Source organism: Dendrobates tinctorius, unplaced genomic scaffold (genome assembly GCF_039654945.1).
Source record: "Dendrobates tinctorius isolate UK_male_01 unplaced genomic scaffold, ASM3965494v1 ptg000008l, whole genome shotgun sequence".
In the NCBI taxonomy this organism is placed as follows: Eukaryota; Metazoa; Chordata; class Amphibia; order Anura; family Dendrobatidae; genus Dendrobates; species Dendrobates tinctorius.
The window spans coordinates 17,029,478-17,051,246 of record NW_027361676.1 but is presented as its reverse complement, the minus strand read 5'-3'; the positions used below and the strand labels follow the sequence as shown (position 1 = coordinate 17,051,246).

The 21,769-nt window shown below is 43.8% G+C and overlaps 1 protein-coding gene across 3 annotated transcripts in view; it reads left to right on the top strand.

Moving 5' to 3' along the window:
* Positions 1-21,769, top strand: part of PLRG1 (pleiotropic regulator 1) — a 91,795-nt gene that overhangs the window by 48,708 nt on the left and 21,318 nt on the right. For all 3 annotated transcript variants that reach the window (XM_073576395.1, XM_073576393.1, XM_073576394.1), the window contains 8 exons: positions 8,830-8,883; positions 10,641-10,734; positions 10,909-10,999; positions 11,333-11,434; positions 14,447-14,539; positions 19,251-19,400; positions 19,735-19,836; positions 19,922-20,024. In XM_073576395.1, coding sequence (XP_073432496.1) covers positions 8,830-8,883; positions 10,641-10,734; positions 10,909-10,999; positions 11,333-11,434; positions 14,447-14,539; positions 19,251-19,400; positions 19,735-19,836; positions 19,922-20,024 — 789 coding nt within the window. The remainder of the gene's footprint in view (positions 1-8,829; positions 8,884-10,640; positions 10,735-10,908; positions 11,000-11,332; positions 11,435-14,446; positions 14,540-19,250; positions 19,401-19,734; positions 19,837-19,921; positions 20,025-21,769) is intronic.

Here is a 21,769-nt window from a genome sequence, read left to right as displayed (position 1 = left end):
GCCGCTGATCGCGGTAGACGTACTATCCCGTCCATGGGCATAGGGGCCCGGGTCCCATGGACGGGATAGTACGTCTGATGTCAAGAAGGGGTTAAGACATGAAAGTCAGTCACTCTGAAAAATTGCTCAAATTGATATCTTTAATTAGTCCTTATCTAATATATAATTGTCTAAGTCTGTCTGTCTGTCTGTCTGTCTGTCTGTCTGTCTGTCTGTCTGTCTGTCTGTCTTGGAAATCCCACCTCGCTGATTGGTTGTGGCAGTTAGGCAGCGACCAGTCAGCGACAGTTGCTTAGGCGTCGTGGCAACACGGCCGCATTGCTTATTGTACAGGCACATTACAGCCGTTAAAGGCATCACTGCTGCGTCGCTCATTATACAGGCACAGGCTTGTACATATTCTGGAGTACAATACATTAGGTAACAGTAGAACAGTGACTGCAGCTCTGGGTGTAACTTGCGTACAGTACATTAGGTGACAGCAGAAAAGTGAATGCAGCTCTGGGTGTAACTGGAGTACAATACATTAGGTAAGATCTGAACAGTCACTGCAGCTCTGGCTGTAACTGGAGTATAATACATAAGGTAAGAGCAGAACGGTGACTGCAGCTCTGGGTGTAACTGGAGTACAATACATTAGATAACAGCAGAACAGTGACTGCAGCGCTGGCTGTAACAGGAGTACAATACATTAGATAACAGCAGAACAGTGACTGCAGCTCTGGCTGTAACAGGAGTATAATACTGTCATGGTTAGGACATGGTTAATGTCCTGTTCTCACAGGGTTAACTTTTGCCGGCCTCTCTTTGGATCTGGGAGGGGTATTTATACTCACTCCAGACTAGCATTCTCTTTCAGCTATACTGTTGTTCTGGCTGTGTGTCTGACCGACCCCCCTGGTGTGCGTGTACTGCATTGCTTGTTTAATTCCCGTGTATGACCCGGCGGCCTGTCCCCTCACTCTGAACTCCGTCTCACGTTTTAGGTACTATTGTCTTATCTGGTTCTGACCTCCTGGCTTGGCTATTGTTGCTCCGCTACCGTTTGCCCCTATTATACCGTCTATTGCACATTCTGGTTTTCTGATCTATTGCTACGTCCTGACTATCCGCTCTGTCTAACCCTTTGGTACTGTCCTGCTATCTCGTGCATTCACCCCGGCTTGATCTGGTTTCCGCCCCTTTCTATGCCCCTTGGTAACTTGTCTCGTAGTTACCTTTCTAGGAGTTTCCCTGCAGCTCCTAGCTCTGTGGAGCTTAGGCCATGCCCCCAGCTGTCACATGCTTCAGGTCCTGATAGTTTGAAGCACGCATTGTCACCGCTGCTGCCCTGCTCCACAGGTATCTTTGAGCACTGTTTTTGTACTCGGGACATGCGCACTGGCTCAGTGAGCGAGTGTAGTGCTGTGTTCCTGACATTATAACTGAACCATTTCAGTTCTTTTTTTTTTTTTTTCTCTGAAGGGGAAAAAAAAGTGTGTAATCCTCATGGATCCCATACAAGCTTTGGCTGATCAGGTCAAGCACCTGACCCAAATGTTCCATAAACTCAATGTGGAACAGCGCACGATGGCCCATACCCAGCAACAGTTGGTGGTTACTGTGCAGGGGGCTGTCGATGCAGGGGCTTCTAGTCCTCAGTTACATGCAAGCCTGGGTGAAGGATGGAGCTCAAGGAGAGTCACGGGCAGCTCAGAGAGAGTGCATTGGTGGAGTCAGCGATGGTGTCTGCAAGGAGTGCTGGCATGGCGTGGTGGAGTCTCAGCGATGGGGTCAGCAAGGAGTGCCTGCATGGCTTGGTGGAGTGGCAGTTGCGGTGTAGGACTGCACTCACGGTGCTGGACTTGGTTGCTGAGAGCTGGACTCAAGCATGCTGGACTTTTTGGCAGATGCACGCAGGTGGTGGGCTCTGTTGCTAGGAGCGTAAGCAACAGAGCAAAGCTAAGTGGTGTTTCCCCCGTCTTGTCACTTTTCCTTATGTGTGTTTAGTGCAGTGGTGGGATTAGTTTCCGCACCGACCAATTCCCTAGTGAGGGTTTAGGTGCAGGGCGAGCTAGGGTTAAAAGGTATCCTGATCGTCTCCCGGTGCGGAACCGGCCTAGGGAATGTTAGGAGTGTAGAGACACTGACTCAGGGGAGTGCAGGACGTCTCCACGTCCCCATTCCCTATCGCAGGGCCACCATTGTTATTGTTACCCAGGTTTCCCCTTTATTGTTTAAATTCGCCTTACTGGAGGCGGGGTTTCCAGACTTAAGTGTATTACCTAAATTCACCTGTTGGAGGCGGAGTATCCAGCTGCACGTTTTATTATTTAAATTCGACCCACTGGAGGACGTTTATCCAGGGTCACGTGTGTCATCTAAATCCGCCCTGCTGGGGGTGCTGTGTTCAGCCGCGCGTGACCGTGACAAATACATTAGGTAAGAGCAGAACGGTGACTGCAGCTCTGGGTGTAACTGGACTACAATACATTAGGTAAAAGCAGAACAGTGACTGCAGCTCTGGGTGTAACTGGAGTACAATAAATTAAATAACAGCAGAACAGTGACTGCAGCTCTGGCTGTAACTGGAGTACAATACATTAGATAACAGCAGAACAGTGACAGCAGCTCTGGGTGTATCTTGAGTACAATACATTTGGTAAGATCTGAACAGTGACTGCAGCTCTGGCTGTAACAGGAGTATAATACATTAGGTAAGAGCAGAACGGTGACTGCAGCTCTGGGTGTAACTGGAGTACAATACATTAGGTAACAGCAGAACAGTGACAGCAGCTCCGGGTGTAACAGGAGTATATTCTATCGCATCAGGTATTCTAGAGTCTCTGTTAAAATAAAAAATAGTTATATACTCACCTTCCGACGACCCCCGGACTCTGTCCCTCCTCTCACCACGCTTCCGGCATCTTCCAATCCCAGTAATGCTTAGTGAGAAGGGCCGGAGATGACGTCACTCTCACGAGAGCGCGACGTCATCAGCGGTGTTTCGCGCTAAGCATTACTGGGACCGGAAGATGCCGGGAGCGTGGTGAGAGGAGAGAAAGAGTCCGGGGGCCGTCGGGAGGTGAGTATATCACTATTTTTTATTTTAACAGAGACTCTAGAATACCCGATGCGATAGATGTTGGATTCTGCTTGGTACTTTCTATGTCTGTTTGGCTTTGACCGCTGCCTGGCCCCGACTATCCGTTCTGTCTCATCCCTGGTACTTTACTGCTATCTCTGTGTATGACCCCCGTTTGTCTGACCTGAGCATTCCTGTAGTTGTGTCCTGCCGATCTCTGGCAGCAGGACGCTAAGCCCCGCCCCTTGCAGTCACATGACCGTAGGTCCTTCACTGCTTGCTAACTTCAGCGTCTCCAGGTCCTGTTTGCCTGAGCTTCCCGGCCGTATCTGACCCTGGGCCCACCTGCAGTGTGGATGAGTCCCTGCTCAGCAGTGGCTGCACGCCAGCGCTGACAGGACCATGACAATAGGATTAGATACACGGCTGAGCAGTCAGTAACACGATAGTTTGATACATAGCTCAGCAGAAAGTATCACACAGGATAGGGTTAGATACACAGCTCAGAAACAGATGTGCCAAAGGAGATGACATTTTCATTCCAAGAATTCCACTCATTCCATCTGATTTGTTTTTTGATTTTAAACGTCTCCAGTTTAACTGCTATTTGCAATGTCCATTAACAATGCTCAGGGACAGTCCTTGAAAGTAGTAGGGATCGATTTGCAATCTCCATGCTTTTCTCATGGTCAACTTTACGTGGTCTGTTCAAGAGTTGGAACTGCCAAAAATCTGTTCATCTTTGCACCGAAAAGAAAAACCAAAAATCTTGAATGAGTTGAAAATAAAATACTATCAATACTTGGGTAATCGTTTAGTTAATTTGTGTTGCAAATCTTTAGTGTTGAATATATGATGTGAAATGTTTTTATGTGCAATATAATCATTATAATTTGTTATAACTAACCACAGTTGGTTACTATGCCCAGGCAACACCGGGCTCTTCAGCTAGTCATAAATAAAGCACAGACATGACCCAGACAAGCCTGCAAAGGAGAAGATGAGACTTATTTGGTTCAAGAAAATCAAGGATTAGACGTTAGATCTGTGTACTTTGGTTTGATGACTCAAAATTTTTTATTTTTGTTACCAACTATCACGCGTTTGTGGAACGCAGAAAACTTTCCACGTTGATCTATTTAAGATTTAATGCACATTTATTCAGAATGACTCCCACAGCATTTTGCAACGATGTATGCCATCCCATCTGGTTTGCACTTAGCAGGATAATCAGTTATGTTGTTTTGAAAATAACCCAAAACACCTCAAAGCTATGTAGGGGTTTTGTAACCAAGAAAGCCAGGGATAAAGTGCTGTGGCAGATGACCAGACCTCAAACCAACTGAGATGGTTTGAGATGAGTTGGACTACAAAGGGAAGGCAAAGCAGCCAACAAGTACTCAAATTGTTGAAAAACCATTCCATGTGATTACATGATGAGTATGTTGGAGACAATGCCATGGGTGTGTAAGCTGTCATCTGAGTAAAACGGGTATACTGTGCAGAATCCTTCACCCTCCCCAGCCTGTTTTCACCTTCATGACTAGACCAAGTTTAATTATTCTGACCAGTGTCACTTTATGAGGTTATAACTCTGGAACACTTCAGTGTATCCCAGTAATTCTGAGACTGTTTTTTCATGACATATTGTACTTCGTGATGGGGGTAAAATTTGTTGGGTATGACTTGCGTTTACTTGTGAAAATATTGGAAATCTGGCAAAAATTTTGAAGGCTTTGCAATTTTCAAACTTTTAATTGTTATGCCTGTAAGCTAGAGAGTTATGTCACACAAAATGCTATTAACCTCTTAACAGTGCAATTCCACAGTTGTTGTTTTTTTTTTTTTGTTTTTTTTTTTACACTACCATGTTCACCAAATGCTAAAACTGAACATCTATTTTGATTCTCCATATCATTACGAGTTCAGACACCAAACGGTAAAAATTAAGAGACCACTGCAAAATTTTCAGTTTGTCTGATTTTTCTCTTTATAGGTACATTTTTGAGTAAAATGTAAATTGCTCTTTTATTCTATAAACTACTGACATGTCATCAAATTTCCAAGCACTAAATTTTGTATTTATTTTCAGAAAATGAGAAATGGTCAAAATTATAAAAAAAAACGCAGTGCTTGCAGTTCTCAAATAATGCTAAGAAAGCAAGTTCATAATCATTTAGAAACAACAATACTAATGTTTTAACTCAGGAAGAGTTCAGAAATCAATATTTTGTGGAAAAAACATGATTTTTCATCACAGCTTTCATGCTTCTTGGCATGCTTTCCACCAGTCTTTCACACTGCTTTTGGGTGACCTTATACCACTTCTGGTACAAAAATTTAAGCAGTTCTTTGTTTGATGGCTTGTGACTATCCATCTTCCTCTTGATTACATTCCAGAGGTTTTCATTGGAGTTCTGGTCTGGAGATTGGGCTGGCCATGACACGGATTTGATGTGGTGGTCCTTCATCCACACATTGATCTAGCTGTGCGGCATGGTGCATTGTCCTGCTTGAAAAACCAGTCCTCAGAGTTGGGGAACATTGACTGAGCAGATGGAATTAACTGTTTTTCCAGGATAACCTTATATGTGGCTTGATTCATACGTCCTTCGCAAAGATTTACCTGCCCATTTCTAGCATTGCTGAAGCTTTTCCAGATCATCACCCATCCTCCACCAAATTTCACAGTTGGTGCAAGACACTGTGCCTTTTGTGCATCTCCAGGTCTCCGTCTAACCATTAGACGACCAGGTGCTGGGCAGAGCTGAAAATTAGACTCCTCAGAAAAAATTACCTTACTCCAGTTCGATCCTTATGATCTTTGGCAAACTTCAGCCTGGCTCTCCTTTCCTTTTGATGAAAGACTTTTTTTTTCTAGCTTTACATGACTTGAACCCTGCCTCTATGAGCCTGTTACGAACTGTTCTTGCCGTGCACTTCAATCCAGCTGTCATTTGCCATTCCTTTTGTACTTTTGTAGGTCACTTGATGTCATCCTGCGGTTGCTGAGTGACATTCAAATAAGATGACTGGCATCCCGGTCAGTGGAGAGTCGTTTTCGCCCTCTGCCGGTCTGTAGCTTTGTTGTCCCGAATGTCTGCTGCTTGACCTTGTTGTAATGGACTACCGTCTTAATTTTAAAGGGAATCTGTCACCCGAATCTGTCACCCTATTTTTCGACTATCAGCTGCCGACTCCGCCATCAGGGGCTTATCTACAGCATTCTGTAATGCTGTAGATAAGCCCCCGATGTAACCTGAAAGATAAGAAAAATGAGTTATATTATACTCACCCAGGGGTGGTCCAAGTCCGGTTTTTGTCCGATGGGTGTAGCGGTCCAGTCCGGTTCCTCCCATCTTCTAACGGTAACGTCCTCTTCTTTGCTTCCCTTCGTGGCTCCTGCGCAGGTGCACTCTGCTCTTCCCTGTTGAGGGCAGAGCGGAGTACTGCAGTGCGCAGGCGCCGGACCAGGTCAGAGAGGTTTGACGCCTGCGCACTGCAGTACTTTACTCTTCCCTCAACAGGGCATGTAAATTACGCCTGTGCCGGAGCCGTGATGGGAAGCAAAGAAGTGGATGTCACCGCTACAAGATGGAAGGCGCCGGGCCATCTGCGACACCCATCGGACCAAGACCGGACCGCCCCCCAGTGAGTATAATATAACTTGTTTTTCTTATCTTTCAGGTTACATCGGGGGCTTAGCTACAGCATTACAGAATGCAGTAGATAAGCCGCTGATGATAGTCGAAAAATGGGGTGACAGATTCCCTTTAAGGATGGAGGCAACATGACGCTCACTGTAAAATTCTAAACACGGCACCCTCAGTCCTCAAAGCCACAATCAAGAAGCTTATTAACCTATCAGGTGTTCACAGGAATTAAAGCAATTTGGAAGGAAAAAAAAAAAATAACATTTTACTTTCTTTGTACAAAAATGTTCTTTTAGCCCCATTTTTTTGTTTTCACAAGGGTAATAAGAGAAAATGGACCCCAAAATTTGTTGTGCAAATTCTCCTGAGTATGCCGACACCCTATATGTGGGAGAAAACTACCGTCTGGGTTCGCGGCAGGGCTCTGAAGGGAAGGAGCACAGTTTTGACTTTTTGAATGCAAAATTGGCTTGAATCAAGAGTGGTTGCCATGTTGCTTTTGCAGAGCCCCTTATGTGCTTAAACGGTGGAAACCCGCCCTCCAGTGACCCTATTTTAGATTCTAGCCTTTTCTAGGAATTATCTAGAGGTGTTGTAAGCATCTTGAACCCACCGGTGCTTCACAACATTTCACTACGTGGACCTGTGATAATGAAAAAAATATATTTTTCCCACAAAAATATTGTTAGCCAAATTGGTTTTCATTTTCTTGAGTATAGCAGGAGAAAATGGATCTGAAAATTTGTTGTGCAATTTCACATGAGTGCACGGATACCCCAAATGTGGTTGAAAAGGAAAGCGAAGAGAAGTACCATAATGGAGTTCAGATTTTGCTGAAATGGTTTGAGTGTGCCATTTCTCACTGGCCGAGCCCCTGAGGTGCCAGAACGGTAGAAACCCCTCAGGCACCGCTCCTGGTAGTGAGAGCCGGGTCTCATCTATCATGTTAGGAGATGGCAACTGCTGCTGCTAAGATTCTATTTCAGTAATGGGGAATTTCTGTCCTCACTGAATATACATTTTAATGACTAATCAATTCTGACAGAGATGCAGATTTCTTTAATATGATATAATACAAAGTTTCTCATTTTCATGTGTATATTGATTAATGAAATAAATTCACGGTTACTCTTTTACACACCCTCTTGTTTCTATCATGTTTCTTTTACTTTGCATATGTGTCCATTTGTGGTTTTGTGGTCTTCCTTCTTGAAACTACAATGTGCACATGCCTGTAAAAACAAGGAAAACATTGCATGAACAGGCGTGTCAAAACTTTTGACTATTACTATACCATAGTCTTCCACAAGAGACTAACTGATACTGCAAAGTTTAGCTGACCTGTGACAGGGACAGTGTAACTAAAAATGTTGTCTGTTCCCAGATAATATAGCAAAATATCTACAAACGAGTCCCATTGTTATGGGTGTCCCCATCTTTTTATTTTGGTTTATAACCCAGTTCTTTATGTCCACCAAAAAAGCATCACTTCCATCTGAGTTCTTTCTCCTGCATCATGTTTTGCTCCTCCATAAACTATGAATCCCAGCATCAACGTCACGCATTTGTTCCTCCCACTGTTCCACACAGTGTGTGTAACAAATTATGCTCCTCTTTCAGCAGGGATGGGAGGTAACTGCTGTATTATCTCCCTATTGTTAACACTTCCAGATCTGTTGTAATGACTGCATTAGTGTGGTGAGACGTGTTCATAATTATTCTCCTCTGCTGTATTCTCCTTTCCTCCCACACTGACTGCCATTGAGAGAAGATCTGGAAGTGTTTGTAATCACACTCAATTCTGTCATATACTACATAGTAGCTGCTGAGATCAAGGCCAAAAGCAGGACTGTTTATCATTACATCTCACAGCAAAAATAATGTTATTCTGACCATCTGGGGACGTGTCCTTTTTTCCCTTCTGTGACTCCTCTTGCTTATGATTGGTCAATGTCATGCAGGGGGCAAGGTACACACCCCCAGAGAAGACTGTCTGGTAACGCCCACTTGGACTTAGCATAAATTGTAACCTAAACTTTAGAAGCTAATATGTCCACAACCGAGAAGAGACCTTAAAAAATAAAAAGTTTTTTTACTCGGCTCTCTTTTTAGGTCTTGAGTCTGAATACTTGGTAACTGGAACGCACCCATACCCTTCAGGACCAGGTACAGTACATGAAACATTTGTGTTATACTAAGTGTTGTCTAACAATCCTTCTCTATGAGCCTGAACCAAAGACCTGTTATGTAAGAGTGGCTCACTTCTGGTAGACCCGGCCTGAATTCTTCCTGATCATTGACAACAGGCATAGTAGCACAGATCATTACAACGTAGCTCTGAAAACCAGATGTTTTCTTTTAAACACCTCAGTGTTTAAAAGGAAAAACTTACGTGGCTGCAGTTGTGTGGCTGGGCTCATATACATTCTGCCCGTGGCTCTGGCGGCTTGAATCTAGTGTCAGATTACATTTAACCTAGTAAGGACCCAGACTTTTTTCATTTTTGTGATTTCAATTTTTCATCCTCTTTCACAAGCTGAAGTTTTTATTTTTCTACTGATGTAGCTTTGCGAGGGTCTGGTTTTCACTGGAATGAGTTGTCATTTTGAATGGCACAAATTTACTATGCAATGTATTTATTAAAACAGAAAAAAATCCAAATGTACTGTAGTTGAAATGGTCAAGAAAATAAAAGCGTAGTTCTGTAATTGTTTTTGCGATTTTTACAGCAGTTATTGTTTGGTTAAAGTGACCTGGCAACATGTTTCTCCATGCAAGTACAATTACAGCAATACCACACACACATTTATTTTATTGTGTATGATAAAAAAAAATTCTGACAATGGAGGGCAATGGCAGCATTAACGGACTGCGTTATCCCGCGTTATGCCGCGGTGTAATGCAGTCCGTCTAACGGACTGCCGAGACGTAATGTGAACCCAGCCTAACTCTTCCTAACACTTTTCTAATACATTTTTACCTGCCCTGCTCCTGTAATGTGATCTCTCTGTTGGTCATATAGCCTTCTGTTTTGATTCTTACTCTGCTACTTCTGATTTGTGGACCAAAATTAGACATAGAGTAGGGCATGTAACTGGTGGGGATGGGGCCAAGTCTCTGTGAGTGACAGCAGTCTGTGCACGCATGCTGAAATCAGATTTCACTCGCTTCTGCCTGGATCCTGCTCTGAAGTTCTGTCTGTTCAGCTGACAAGCCCTGCGATGTGCTGATCATTGGAAAGTATATCACAGGGCTTGTCTGCGGAAGGCACAGCACTTCAAAACAGCATTCAGGCAGTCAGTCTGCACCATGCATATCCAAGCTCACATCAGGCTTCACTCTCAGCCTGAATGCTGCTTTGATCTTTTTGCAACAATTTCCCCTATAAGCCAGACTTTAATCATTCAAGTCAACAGTACAAGTTGTGTAATTATTGGGATGGTGAATGTGATTTTCTTAAGGTCGTTATAGTATTTTTATGTTCTCTTTGAGGGTTTAGTACATTTGACGTGTTATAATCATGCTTGCAGTTAAGCAGCTCACCACTCCCCTACCAACCCAATCTCCTGCTTGCCGGGAGTCTGTGAACCCCTGAATAATTGACAGTTTAGACCAATTTCCTTGTCCCGCTGCTGGCCCATGTGCAAGCCCAAGCTACAAGCAGAGACAGCTTTGCCTCTGCATCGCTGGAGGAGCTCAGGGATACTAAAGAATCTGGCCAGCTTTAGGGCAGTTCTTGCTTGTGTGTTGGTTGGTAACCTGGACAGCGAGCAGTAAACCGTGACCTTAAAAATCCCTCTATTTTTGAGAATAGACAGAGCATTGTTAATAAGAGCTAAATTGCAAATTAGCTTTTTTTTACATTCACAACTTTACCCATTTATGATGAGGAGAAAACCCCTTTACTTACCTTTATTTTCTAGGAGTAGCTCTGACAGCTGACACCCAGATCCAAAGGATGCCAAGTGAATCGGCAGCACAGTCTTTGGCACTGGCACTTCCACCGTCACAGGCAAGGTAACTACTATTACACTAGACACACTTACATATATTTTCTATAACGTTACATGCGGGGTTGTAGTTTTTATTTATTTTTTTAATTGGTAACACAGATGCATGTGAATATGCATCATATGCCTATAAAGGATATTATCGATGTAATAGTAACCTGCATTTTTAATCTATCACCAGAATGGACGCTCACCGCACGGCTCCTGGTATTGGAGATATTTACAGACAGGCTGGACATCCTGAGCGTTCACAGCCCCCTGGCTTGTCAATGGTGAGCTCACTTTATTCTATTTTTTCATAATGAAAGACAGTTTTCATTATTATTCCCACATAGTCTAGTCCCAATATATGACACGTCTATACAACGTATGCTGCCTTCTCTTACAGATTTAGTTCTGTGGCCAGCTCCAGCCCGGAAGTAGACTTTAGCCTTGACTATGTAGCTCTTTTATACATGTACTCTCCTAGTCTCCTTCTGCTTCCTTATCAGGCCTGTCCTTATCTTAATAATGGTCAAACAGGTCCTCACTCACCACCTTCAGTGATGGGGAATTCTCACCTCTTCCTGTGTCTCTACCCAACAAGTTATATTTTCTTGTCTTAGGCTTCTATGGAGTCTGGTGGAATGAAAAACTCTCAATTAATGGCAAAGAAAGCACCAACCATGCCAAAACCACAGTGGCATCCACCTTGGAAACTTTACAGAGTGAGCCTTACCTTTTACTTTTTTATTTTGATCACATTTCATTCAACTATGTGTGTGGTTTATCTTTTACAGCGCCAACACTGTCTGCAGATTATTTTTCACTCTGCCATAAATTATATCCTATGGCAATAGTCCTTGTTAGGCTATGTTCACACTAGGCATTTTTCAGTTTTTTTTTTTTTTTTTTTTTTAGTTTTTTTTATGCAAGTTTTCTGCTGCATTTTACAGCACCAGCAAAGTCTGAGTTTTCAGAAATCTCATGTACACAGCTTATTTTTCTTTGTCATCAGTATTTTGTGTTTTGCCTGGTTTTTGCACAATAGAGCTTGTCACATCTTTCAGCAGTTTTGACCCATTGAAAGTAATGGGTGGCGAAAAAAAGCTGAAAATCGGCACCAAAAAAACGCAGGTATCAGGTTTTGCAGCATGTTTTGTGCCAAAACCTGATTAAGTAGAATTAGTTTTTCCCTTCTCCCATGACAGCACCACCTGAGAAGAGCGTATCCGCCCACCAGGATAGGAAACCTGAATAAAAAGGCAGTACCTCTCCTCCACATCAGTTTGATTTTCTGTCTTCGTGGGAACCTACAGAATGAAGCGGTACACTTACCCAGGGGGGGTGTCCAGGAGCGTGGGATGCAGTCTGCAGGTGAAGTGACACCCACAGCTCTTGGGCAAATGTCTCCTAGCCAACACGAGTTCCCGGGTCTGCCTGTGCTCGGGGTTGCAGGAGCGCTCCAGTGATGTGCTGCGGAACTCGCTTCTGGGTCTGAACATGTGCCGGGGATGCTGCAGGAAGCTGGCGTGTCCTGCAGCCAAGTGTGCCGGAAAGCGAGGCCGCCCGGGTCTTCGCAGGACACAGGATGAGATCCGGCGCATCCCGATGATGTAGCACGCAGGGAACTACAGCGGCCATCCGGGACTGAGCATGCGCACACAGCGCGCCGGATTTTGAAGCTTCAGGAGACTGAGCCAGAGGTGGGCGGGGCCATCCGATATTTAAAGGGAAGTGCCCAGAAAGATGGTGGCATTTCCTGCAGCTATCCAGACCATGGATGAACTGCAGCAGCAGCGTCGCCTGACGCTACCACAGCAGCAGCCAACACCACTACCACCATCTTCTTTGCTGCAGTTGACACAGGAGTCTTTTCAGCGTCGCCAGCATCATCGGCAAGGACTCAGCGATGGTAGTAGTACAAACAGCAGGACCAGCCTGAAAAGCAAGGCAGGTCACGAGCCCATCTCCATCCGGAGATGTTCTTCGGAACCAGCTCAGCCTCCGTTTACAGTACTGTAGATTGATCAGTTGAATGGTGAGTGATCTAAGTGCATTCTATTAAAACAGGTCCCCTTTCTCTGTGTATTCCTTTACTAGGGAAGGCCCCTGAAACCTAGTTCAAAGCAGAACAATAGGGAGTGTGCAACGTGCAAGGGGGATTTACCGTGCGCTTATATTAAGAGACTCTGCCCAGGGTGTATACAGGAGACTGTGCTGTCCCAGGTAGGAGAAAGGTTGTCCCACTTCCAACTATTTTAGAGTTCCTTCATAGGGGTATGAAGATGGGTCTAACCACCAGCACCCTTAAGGTGCAGGTATCCTCCTTAGCGGCCCTATACACTATAACCTGGCGGCGGATAGATGGGTGGCTAGGTTCATGAAAGCGTGCCAGAGGTCAAGTCCTATGCCCGCTCCAAAAATGCCTCTGTGGGACTAAAATCTGATTCTGGAAGCTTTAACAAGATTGGCCTTTGAGCCCCTACATGAAGTGTCAAAAAAAATACTAACACTAAAAACAGTGATACTATTGGCCCTGACATTTACAGGCCCTATTTATTAGTCATCCTTTTATGCAGGTATCAGTGGATAGAGTGGTTTTGAGGCCAGATCCAGCATATCTCCCCAAAATGGCCTCAAAGTTTCACAGGAGTCACTTGGTAGTTCTTCCCTCCTTCTGCAGAAAACCAAAGACTACCGAAGAACACAGACTTCACAAACTAGACGTCAGGAGGGCCTTGATGCAGTACTTAGACAGAACTATGTAATGGAAGAAGGATGAGGCCTTATTTTGTCATTCCAGGGAATCAGAATGGGGTTTGGTGTTACAAGGGCAGGGGGGACCATACCTAGATGGATAAGTGGCGCCATTAGCTTAGCTTACCTCTAGTAATAGGCTGGTTCCTGAAAACATGAAGTCCCATTCCAGCAGGGCCATGGCGACCTCCTGGGCTGAAAGAGCGGAGGTGTCTGTCAACAAGATATATAAGGCAGCCACATGATCATCCCGTTCCACCTTCTATAGATACTATCGCCTCAAACTGTCCTCCTCTGTTGACCTATCCTTTGGGAGGAAGGTATTGCAAGCGGTGACCTCTCTAGGGTGCTTTTGATCTATTTAAATCTCTCAGGTGGTGCTGTCATGGGAGAAGGGAAAAAATCTTAGTTACTTATCGGTAATGGGATTTTACAGAGCCCATGGCAGCACCCTTATATTCCCTCCTCTGTTTTGTCACTTGTGGTGTGCACTTTTGAGGGTGTTAAAAAGATGTATTTGGTTACGATTCTGTTTCTAACTGTCTGGAGGTCCTTTCATGCTCTGAAACCAAGCTGATGCGGAGGCGAGGTACTGCCGTTTTATTCAGTTGGTTTCCTGTCCTGGTGGGCGGATACCCTCTCTCAGGTGGTGCTGTCATGGGCTGTGTAAAATCCCGTTACCGGTAAGTAACTACGATTTTTTTTTTTTTTGCACTAAACTTTACCAGCATGCACAAGAGGCAAATGTAGCATGACAAAATGCAGCAAAAAAATGCCTGAAAGACCAAGCAAAACGCTGAAAAAATGCCTAGTGTGAGCATAGCGTTAGTTGTGATTTTTTTTGTCTTATATGTTGTGTAGGTCTCCAGTGAGTTTACTTCTCAGAAAACGGCAAGCATAGTGTTGCGCTCTCCATACCCAGACATAATGTGCTTTTCATCCCTTTCTGCATTATAAGTGTGCTGTACGTTCTCTCACAGGTCATCAGTGGTCATCTTGGGTGGGTGCGTTGCATAGCGGTTGAACCTGGGAACCAGTGGTTTGTCACAGGCTCAGCAGATAGAACAATTAAGGTAAGAAGACTTAGCTAAGGAACCTTTTCCTTTGTGATTCGGAGTGCTTAAGGGTATAATTTTCAGTGCTCCTGTCGGGTCTTTCTAATTTTCTTCATGCCGGCTTCAGCAGCTTTTTACCGCAGTGGAGGAAAAACAGTTTTCTTTTCCTTGTTGAGATAGTTAGAAGCTGAAAGCAATACAATGCAGAGTAAATTGCTGAAATCTAAAGTCCTTTCTGAACCCAAAACTCATCCTTTACATAATTATACGGCATAGTTAGTGCTCTGCTTCCTTCCCTTTTAGGAATGTCTGTCCGTTTCTTTTTTTTCTTCTTGCATGTTACCTGTATAACTTTAATGACCAAGGTATTTCTTTTTTTTTTGTGCTTTCCTCTTTTACTCCCCTTGGAGCTTTTTTTTTCCTAGTCATGCGAGGGTTTGTTTTTGGTAGGACAAACTGTAGTTTTGATTAACACCAGTATCTTTACCATAAATGTAATGGAAAAACAGGAAAAAAAATTACAAAATTCACAGTTGAATTCACTGCTATAATCACAGTATATGGACCTGGTGACACACTGCTATAATCACAGTATATGGACCTGGTGCTGCCACACTGCTGTAATCACAGTATATGGACTTGGTGACACACTGCTATAATCACAGTATATGGACCTGGTACCGCCACACTGCTGTAATCACAGTATATGGACCTGGTGCCGCCACACTGCTATAATCACAGTATATGGACCTGGTGACACACTGCTGTAATCACAGTATATGGACCTGTTGCCGCCACACTGCTGTAATCACAGTATATGGACCTGGTGACACACTGCTATAATCACAGTATTATGGATCTGGTGACACACTGCTATAATCACAGTAAATGGAGCTGGTGCCGCAACACTGCTATAATCACAGTATATGGAGCTGGTGCCGCAACACTGCTATAATCACAGTATATGGACCTGGTGACACACTGCTATAATCACAGTATATGGAGCTGGTGCCGCCACACTGCTGTAATCAAAGTATATGGATCTGGTGACACACTGCTATAATCCCAGTATATGGACCTGGTGACACACTGCTGTAATCACAGTATATGGACCTGGTGACACACTGCTATAATCACAGTATATGGACCTGGTGACACACTGCTATAATCACAGTATATGGACCTGGTGACACACTGCTATAATCACAGTATATGGACCTGGTGACACACTGCTATAATCACAGTAAATGGAGCTGGTGCCGCCACACTACTGTAATCACAGTATATGGACCTGGTGACACACTGCTATAATTACAGTATATGGACCTGGTGACACACTGCTATAATTACAGCATATGGACCTGGTGCCGCCACACTACTGTAATCACAGTATATGGACCTGGTGCCGCCACACTGCTGTAATCACAGTATATGGACCTGGTGACACATTGCTATTATCACAGTATATGGAGCTGGTGCCACCACACTGCTATAATCACAGTATATGGACCTGGTGACACACTGCTATAATCCCAGTATATGGACCTGGTGACACACTGCTGTAATCACAGTTTATGGACCTGGTGACACACTGCTGTAATCACAGTTTATGGACCTGGTGACACACTGCTATAATCACAGTATATGGACCTGGTGCCACCACACTGCTATAATCACAGTATATGGACCTGGTGACACACTGCTGTAATCACAGTTTATGGACCTGGTGACACATTGCTATTATCACAGTATATGGACCTGGTGCCACCACACTGCTATAATCACAGTATATGGACCTGGTGACACACTGCTATAATCACAGTATATGGACCTGGTGCCACCACACTGCTATAATCACAGTATATGGACCTGGTGACACACTGCTATAATTACAGTATATGGACCTGGTGACACACTGCTATAATCACAGTAAATGGAGCTGGTGCCGCCACACTACTGTAATCACAGTATATGGACCTGGTGACACACTGCTATAATTACAGTATATGGACCTGGTGACACACTGCTATAATTACAGCATATGGACCTGGTGCCGCCACACTACTGTAATCACAGTATATGGACCTGGTGCCGCCACACTGCTGTAATCACAGTATATGGACCTGGTGACACATTGCTATTATCACAGTATATGGACCTGGTGCCACCACACTGCTATAATCCCAGTATATGGACCTGGTGACACACTGCTATAATCCCAGTATATGGACCTGGTGACACACTGCTGTAATCACAGTTTATGGACCTGGTGACACACTGCTGTAATCACAGTTTATGGACCTGGTGACACACTGCTATAATCACAGTATATGGACCTGGTGCCACCACACTGCTATAATCACAGTATATGGACCTGGTGACACACTGCTGTAATCACAGTTTATGGACCTGGTGACACATTGCTATTATCACAGTATATGGACCTGGTGCCACCACACTGCTATAATCACAGTATATGGACCTGGTGACACACTGCTATAATCACAGTATATGGACCTGGTGCCACCACACTGCTATAATCACAGTATATGGACCTGGTGACACACTGCTATAATCACAGTATATGGATCTGGTGACACACTGCTATAATCCCAGTATATGGACCTGGTGACACACTGCTGTAATCACAGTTTATGGACCTGGTGACACACTGCTGTAATCACAGTTTATGGACCTGGTGACACACTGCTATAATCACAGTATATGGACCTGGTGACACACTGCTATAATCCCAGTATATGGACCTGGTGACACACTGCTGTAATCACAGTTTATGGACCTGGTGACACACTGCTATAATCACAGTATATGGACCTGGTGACACACTGCTATAATCACAGTATATGGACCTGGTGACACACTGCTATAATCACAGTAAATGGAGCTGGTGCCGCAACACTGCTATAATCACAGTATATGGACCTGGTGACACACTGCTGTAATCACAGTATATGGACCTGGTGACACACTGCTATAATCACAGTATATGGACCTGGTGACACACTGCTATAATTACAGTATATGGACCTGGTGACACACTGCTATAATCACAGTAAATGGAGCTGGTGCCGCAACACTGCTATAATCACAGTATATGGACCTGGTGACACACTGCTGTAATCACAGTATATGGACCTGGTGACACACTGCTATAATCACAGTATATGGAGCTGGTGCCGCAACACTGCTATAATCACAGTATATGGAGCTGGTGCCGCAACACTGCTATAATCACAGTATATGGAGCTGGTGCCGCAACACTGCTATAATCACAGTATATGGAGCTGGTGCCGCAACACTGCTATAATCACAGTATATGGAGCTGGTGCCGCAACACTGCTATAATCACAGTATATGGACCTGGTGACACACTGCTATAATCACAGTATATGGAGCTGGTGCCGCAACACTGCTATAATCACAGTATATGGAGCTGGTGCCGCAACACTGCTATAATCACAGTATATGGAGCTGGTGCCGCAACACTGCTATAATCACAGTATATGGACCTGGTGACACACTGCTATAATCACAGTATATGGACCTGGTGACACACTGCTATAATCACAGTATATGGACCTGGTGCCGCCACACTGCTGTAATCACAGTATATGGACCTGGTGCCGCCACACTGCTGTAATCATAGTATATGGAGCTGGTGACACACTGCTATAATCACAGTATATGGACCTGGTGACACACTGCTATAATCACAGTATATGGACCTGGTGCCGCCACACTGCTGTAATCACAGTATATGGACCTGGTGCCGCCACACTGCTGTAATCATAGTATAGGTCCCTTCTTTATCCTGTCCTTTGTTAGGACAGCATGAACCTGGTGACAGACCCTTTCTAACAGTCTCTAAGGATGGCTGAAACCACTGCTTTGTGTCGGTCCTAAGAATGTTGCCTGAGCAGAGACCGGGGGCTTAATGGTGTTCCAGGGAATAAATTTACTTTTCAATGCTGTAAACTAATTTTAAAAAATGCACAGGAAGGGATATTTTTTGTCACCAATCCTTTGTACCTCTCTCACCGGTGCTTACCCAGTACTGGCCATTCTCTGCTTTACTGATCCCATACTTTACACACTAAATAATAACAAGAATACCTTCATCAGGCATTTTTTGTGTGTCAAGGACAGGATTACGAAGCACAGACCAGTATGTGCCGGGTCTGAGATGGGACGAGAGCTGTAGGGGATTGATGAGGGCGAGTGTCCTTTGTTTCTGAGGCATTTAGAAAACTATTCTATTCCCTTCAACATCCTTTTTAGAGATCTATGGAGCCGGCTTTTCTGCTCTTGGATAAGCTCCTGTCTTTCCCACATCGATACCAATGAGCTCATGTAACTGTAAAAAATGCAATGTGTGACTGAGAATCGTAAATTCCCATTTACTCAACTTGCGCATGGTCGCGTCTGTGGTCACACGACAGGACACCTTCTGGGAACTTGGAGTTGGGGAAAGTGGTCTTGGCCATTCTGTGTCCAGCTTCACGTTCCTTCGCGGTCTCTAGGTTGTCTGTGACATCAGAGATCCTTTGGTTTCTGCACCCTGGAGAAATCTTCTAACACAAAGCACAACTCCAGCGTGAGTTTCATGCCGTTGTTTTAATGAGCTGCTTGCTTTATGGCGAGTGTTTGTGTCATGCAGTATTAATGATGTGCGTCTCCAAGTTTCACTTCATTTCTCCCTTCTCTCGAGATCTGGGATCTGGCAAGTGGTAAATTAAAGCTGTCCTTGACAGGACACATAAGCACTGTCCGGGGAGTGATTGTGAGTGCCAGGAGCCCATATTTGTTTTCTTGTGGCGAGGACAAGCAGGTGAAATGCTGGGATCTGGAATATAATAAGGTATGCCTGACATCCATATAACTGTTATCCCAGGAAAAGTCCTGTTCATCACTTATGTCTTATACCACAATGTTTTATGTTTTTATCCATGTGAGTTCTACTAAATTGTCTGTTTTCCTTAGCCTTTTTGCTTTTTTCTAGCTATTGCACCTGAAAATACCTTGCATGATCTGTAGAGCAGTCTGTGTTGTTGGTTTGTGCATTTCTCAATGCCGTCAGATTTTAACTCTGTGTGATCTCTTGTGATGTGTATGCAGTTCATACATACAGCCATGGAGAGAATTAACACTTTGGGTTAAATACAAGCTTGAATATGCTGTTCTTTGTTCCTCAGGTCATAAGGCATTACCATGGTCATTTAAGCGCAGTCTATGGTTTAGATTTGCATCCCACCATTGATGTGCTGGTGACCTGCAGCAGGGATTCTACGTCTCGGGTAAGTAATGACAGAGCGGTCATCTGGCATCTGCCACTGAGTCGGTGTGGTTTCATACTTACATGTTGTTTTTTTTTTTTCATAGATCTGGGATATAAGAACAAAAGCTGGTGTACATACGCTTGTGGGACACACGAATGCTGTGGCAACAGTACGATGCCAGGCTGCTGAGCCCCAGATTATAACAGGTACACATCCATGTTTATTTAATCCCGCTATTCAAGTGTCAAAGGGAATCTGTCAGCAGGTTTTTTCTACTTCATCTGAGAGCAGCCTGATGTAGGCAAAGAGAAGCTGAACCCAACGAAGTATCACTTGGATTACTGGGTGTAGCTGTTCTGACACAATAAGAGCTTTTAAATTTAGCACAAAGCAGAGGTGAGGAAGCTAAACCCCACCCACAGTGAGGTTCTTATCACTGGAGGGAGCAGAGTCGGACTAGGGTTCACATGGCCAGCTAGTCACAGCAATGATAAGCTCCTGGTGCTGAAACATTCTTTGTAAGCAAACAAAATCTCGGATCTTGTAGGTGACACATCACTGAAATCTGTGTTTTAACCACTACCACATTCTGTCTGCAGATTACATAGGAAAAACCTGCAGGCATATTCCCTTTAAGAAATATCTGACTACCTCGGGCTGACGTCACATCTCTATTGTGAATTCTGTTTTGTGTTCCGTCATTGGAGCAAAAAAATTAGAATTAAGGCTGTGATAGCATTGTCCCATGATGGACAATGGTGCCCAATTGCTCCATTCATTTATAATAGGGTATCTTGGATCCTACCAAGGGAAGTCTGTCTGTCGCTTGGCAGAAATTATGGTTTTTATCAAATGTGACTGCAATCTGATGTTTGACTTTCTTGGTGTCAGCTTATTGCTTTATGGGATCAAAAATGTGATTAAACTTCACTGCAAAGTTTCATCCAAAATTAGAACAGTTTGTAAAGAAAACATGAATATAAGTAAAAAAAAAAAAAAATACACCTTTCCATGGTTTATCAATGAAAATGTTAATTTGCCAGAAGTGATAGGTACACTTTTTAACCATTTAATGTTCAATTCCTCTATTTCTCTGTGGATGTGTTAATAGCTTTCTCTAGTTATGTCCATACCATGTTAAAGAGGGGAATGTGCCTTTTTTGCAAGAACCGTACGGACATGTTCAGAGTTCAGTGTATTGAACAAGTCCCAAGAGTGGAGAGATCAATCAGACCCACTCAATAGTTTATCTGGAGACGCCTCAGAGTATGTCAATGGCTCGGTCACCTTTTCATACTATGCTCAATGCAGTTCTGATAAATGCGAGTATTTCTCTGTTCACTCCAGATAGTCATAGCTGAATGTTTTTTCCCCCAGAGATTTGGTGGATCCGATTGGATTAATTTGCAATTCATTGACCTCTGACAGGATGCTATTGTTTGTTTTCATGTATCTTTAAGCATTTTACATTGATCTTGTGGTCAGAACTGTGATCAGAGGTGCTTTTTTTTTTTTTTTTTTTTTTTTTTTAAACAGGACCTGGTAAAACAGGCCAGTTTATAATCTTGTTTAATTTTCACTTCTCCCCAAAGTATTCTGTGTTTTGTTTTTCTATATGGATCCAGAGATATGGGTTTATTTTCTATATTGCTAGTTTTCATATTCTTTGCCAAAGGGGCATTACTCAGTCCAATAATGCAGAGCAGCCTAAAGACCCTCCCCCACCCCCCAGAGAAGCCTATGAACCCCACTCCTTTGTAGAGACCATAAATGCAGCACTAGGTAAAAAGGCCCATATCTCTGGAACTGTATAGTGGATTTACAAAAAGCAAAATACAGACTAAATCAGGGAAGCAGTAAGAGTAAAATAAGATAAAATAAAACCTGGCTATTTTTGAAATAGTGCAAGGTGCTCTTTAATTTTACATGCATATAGCTCTACAGACGTACC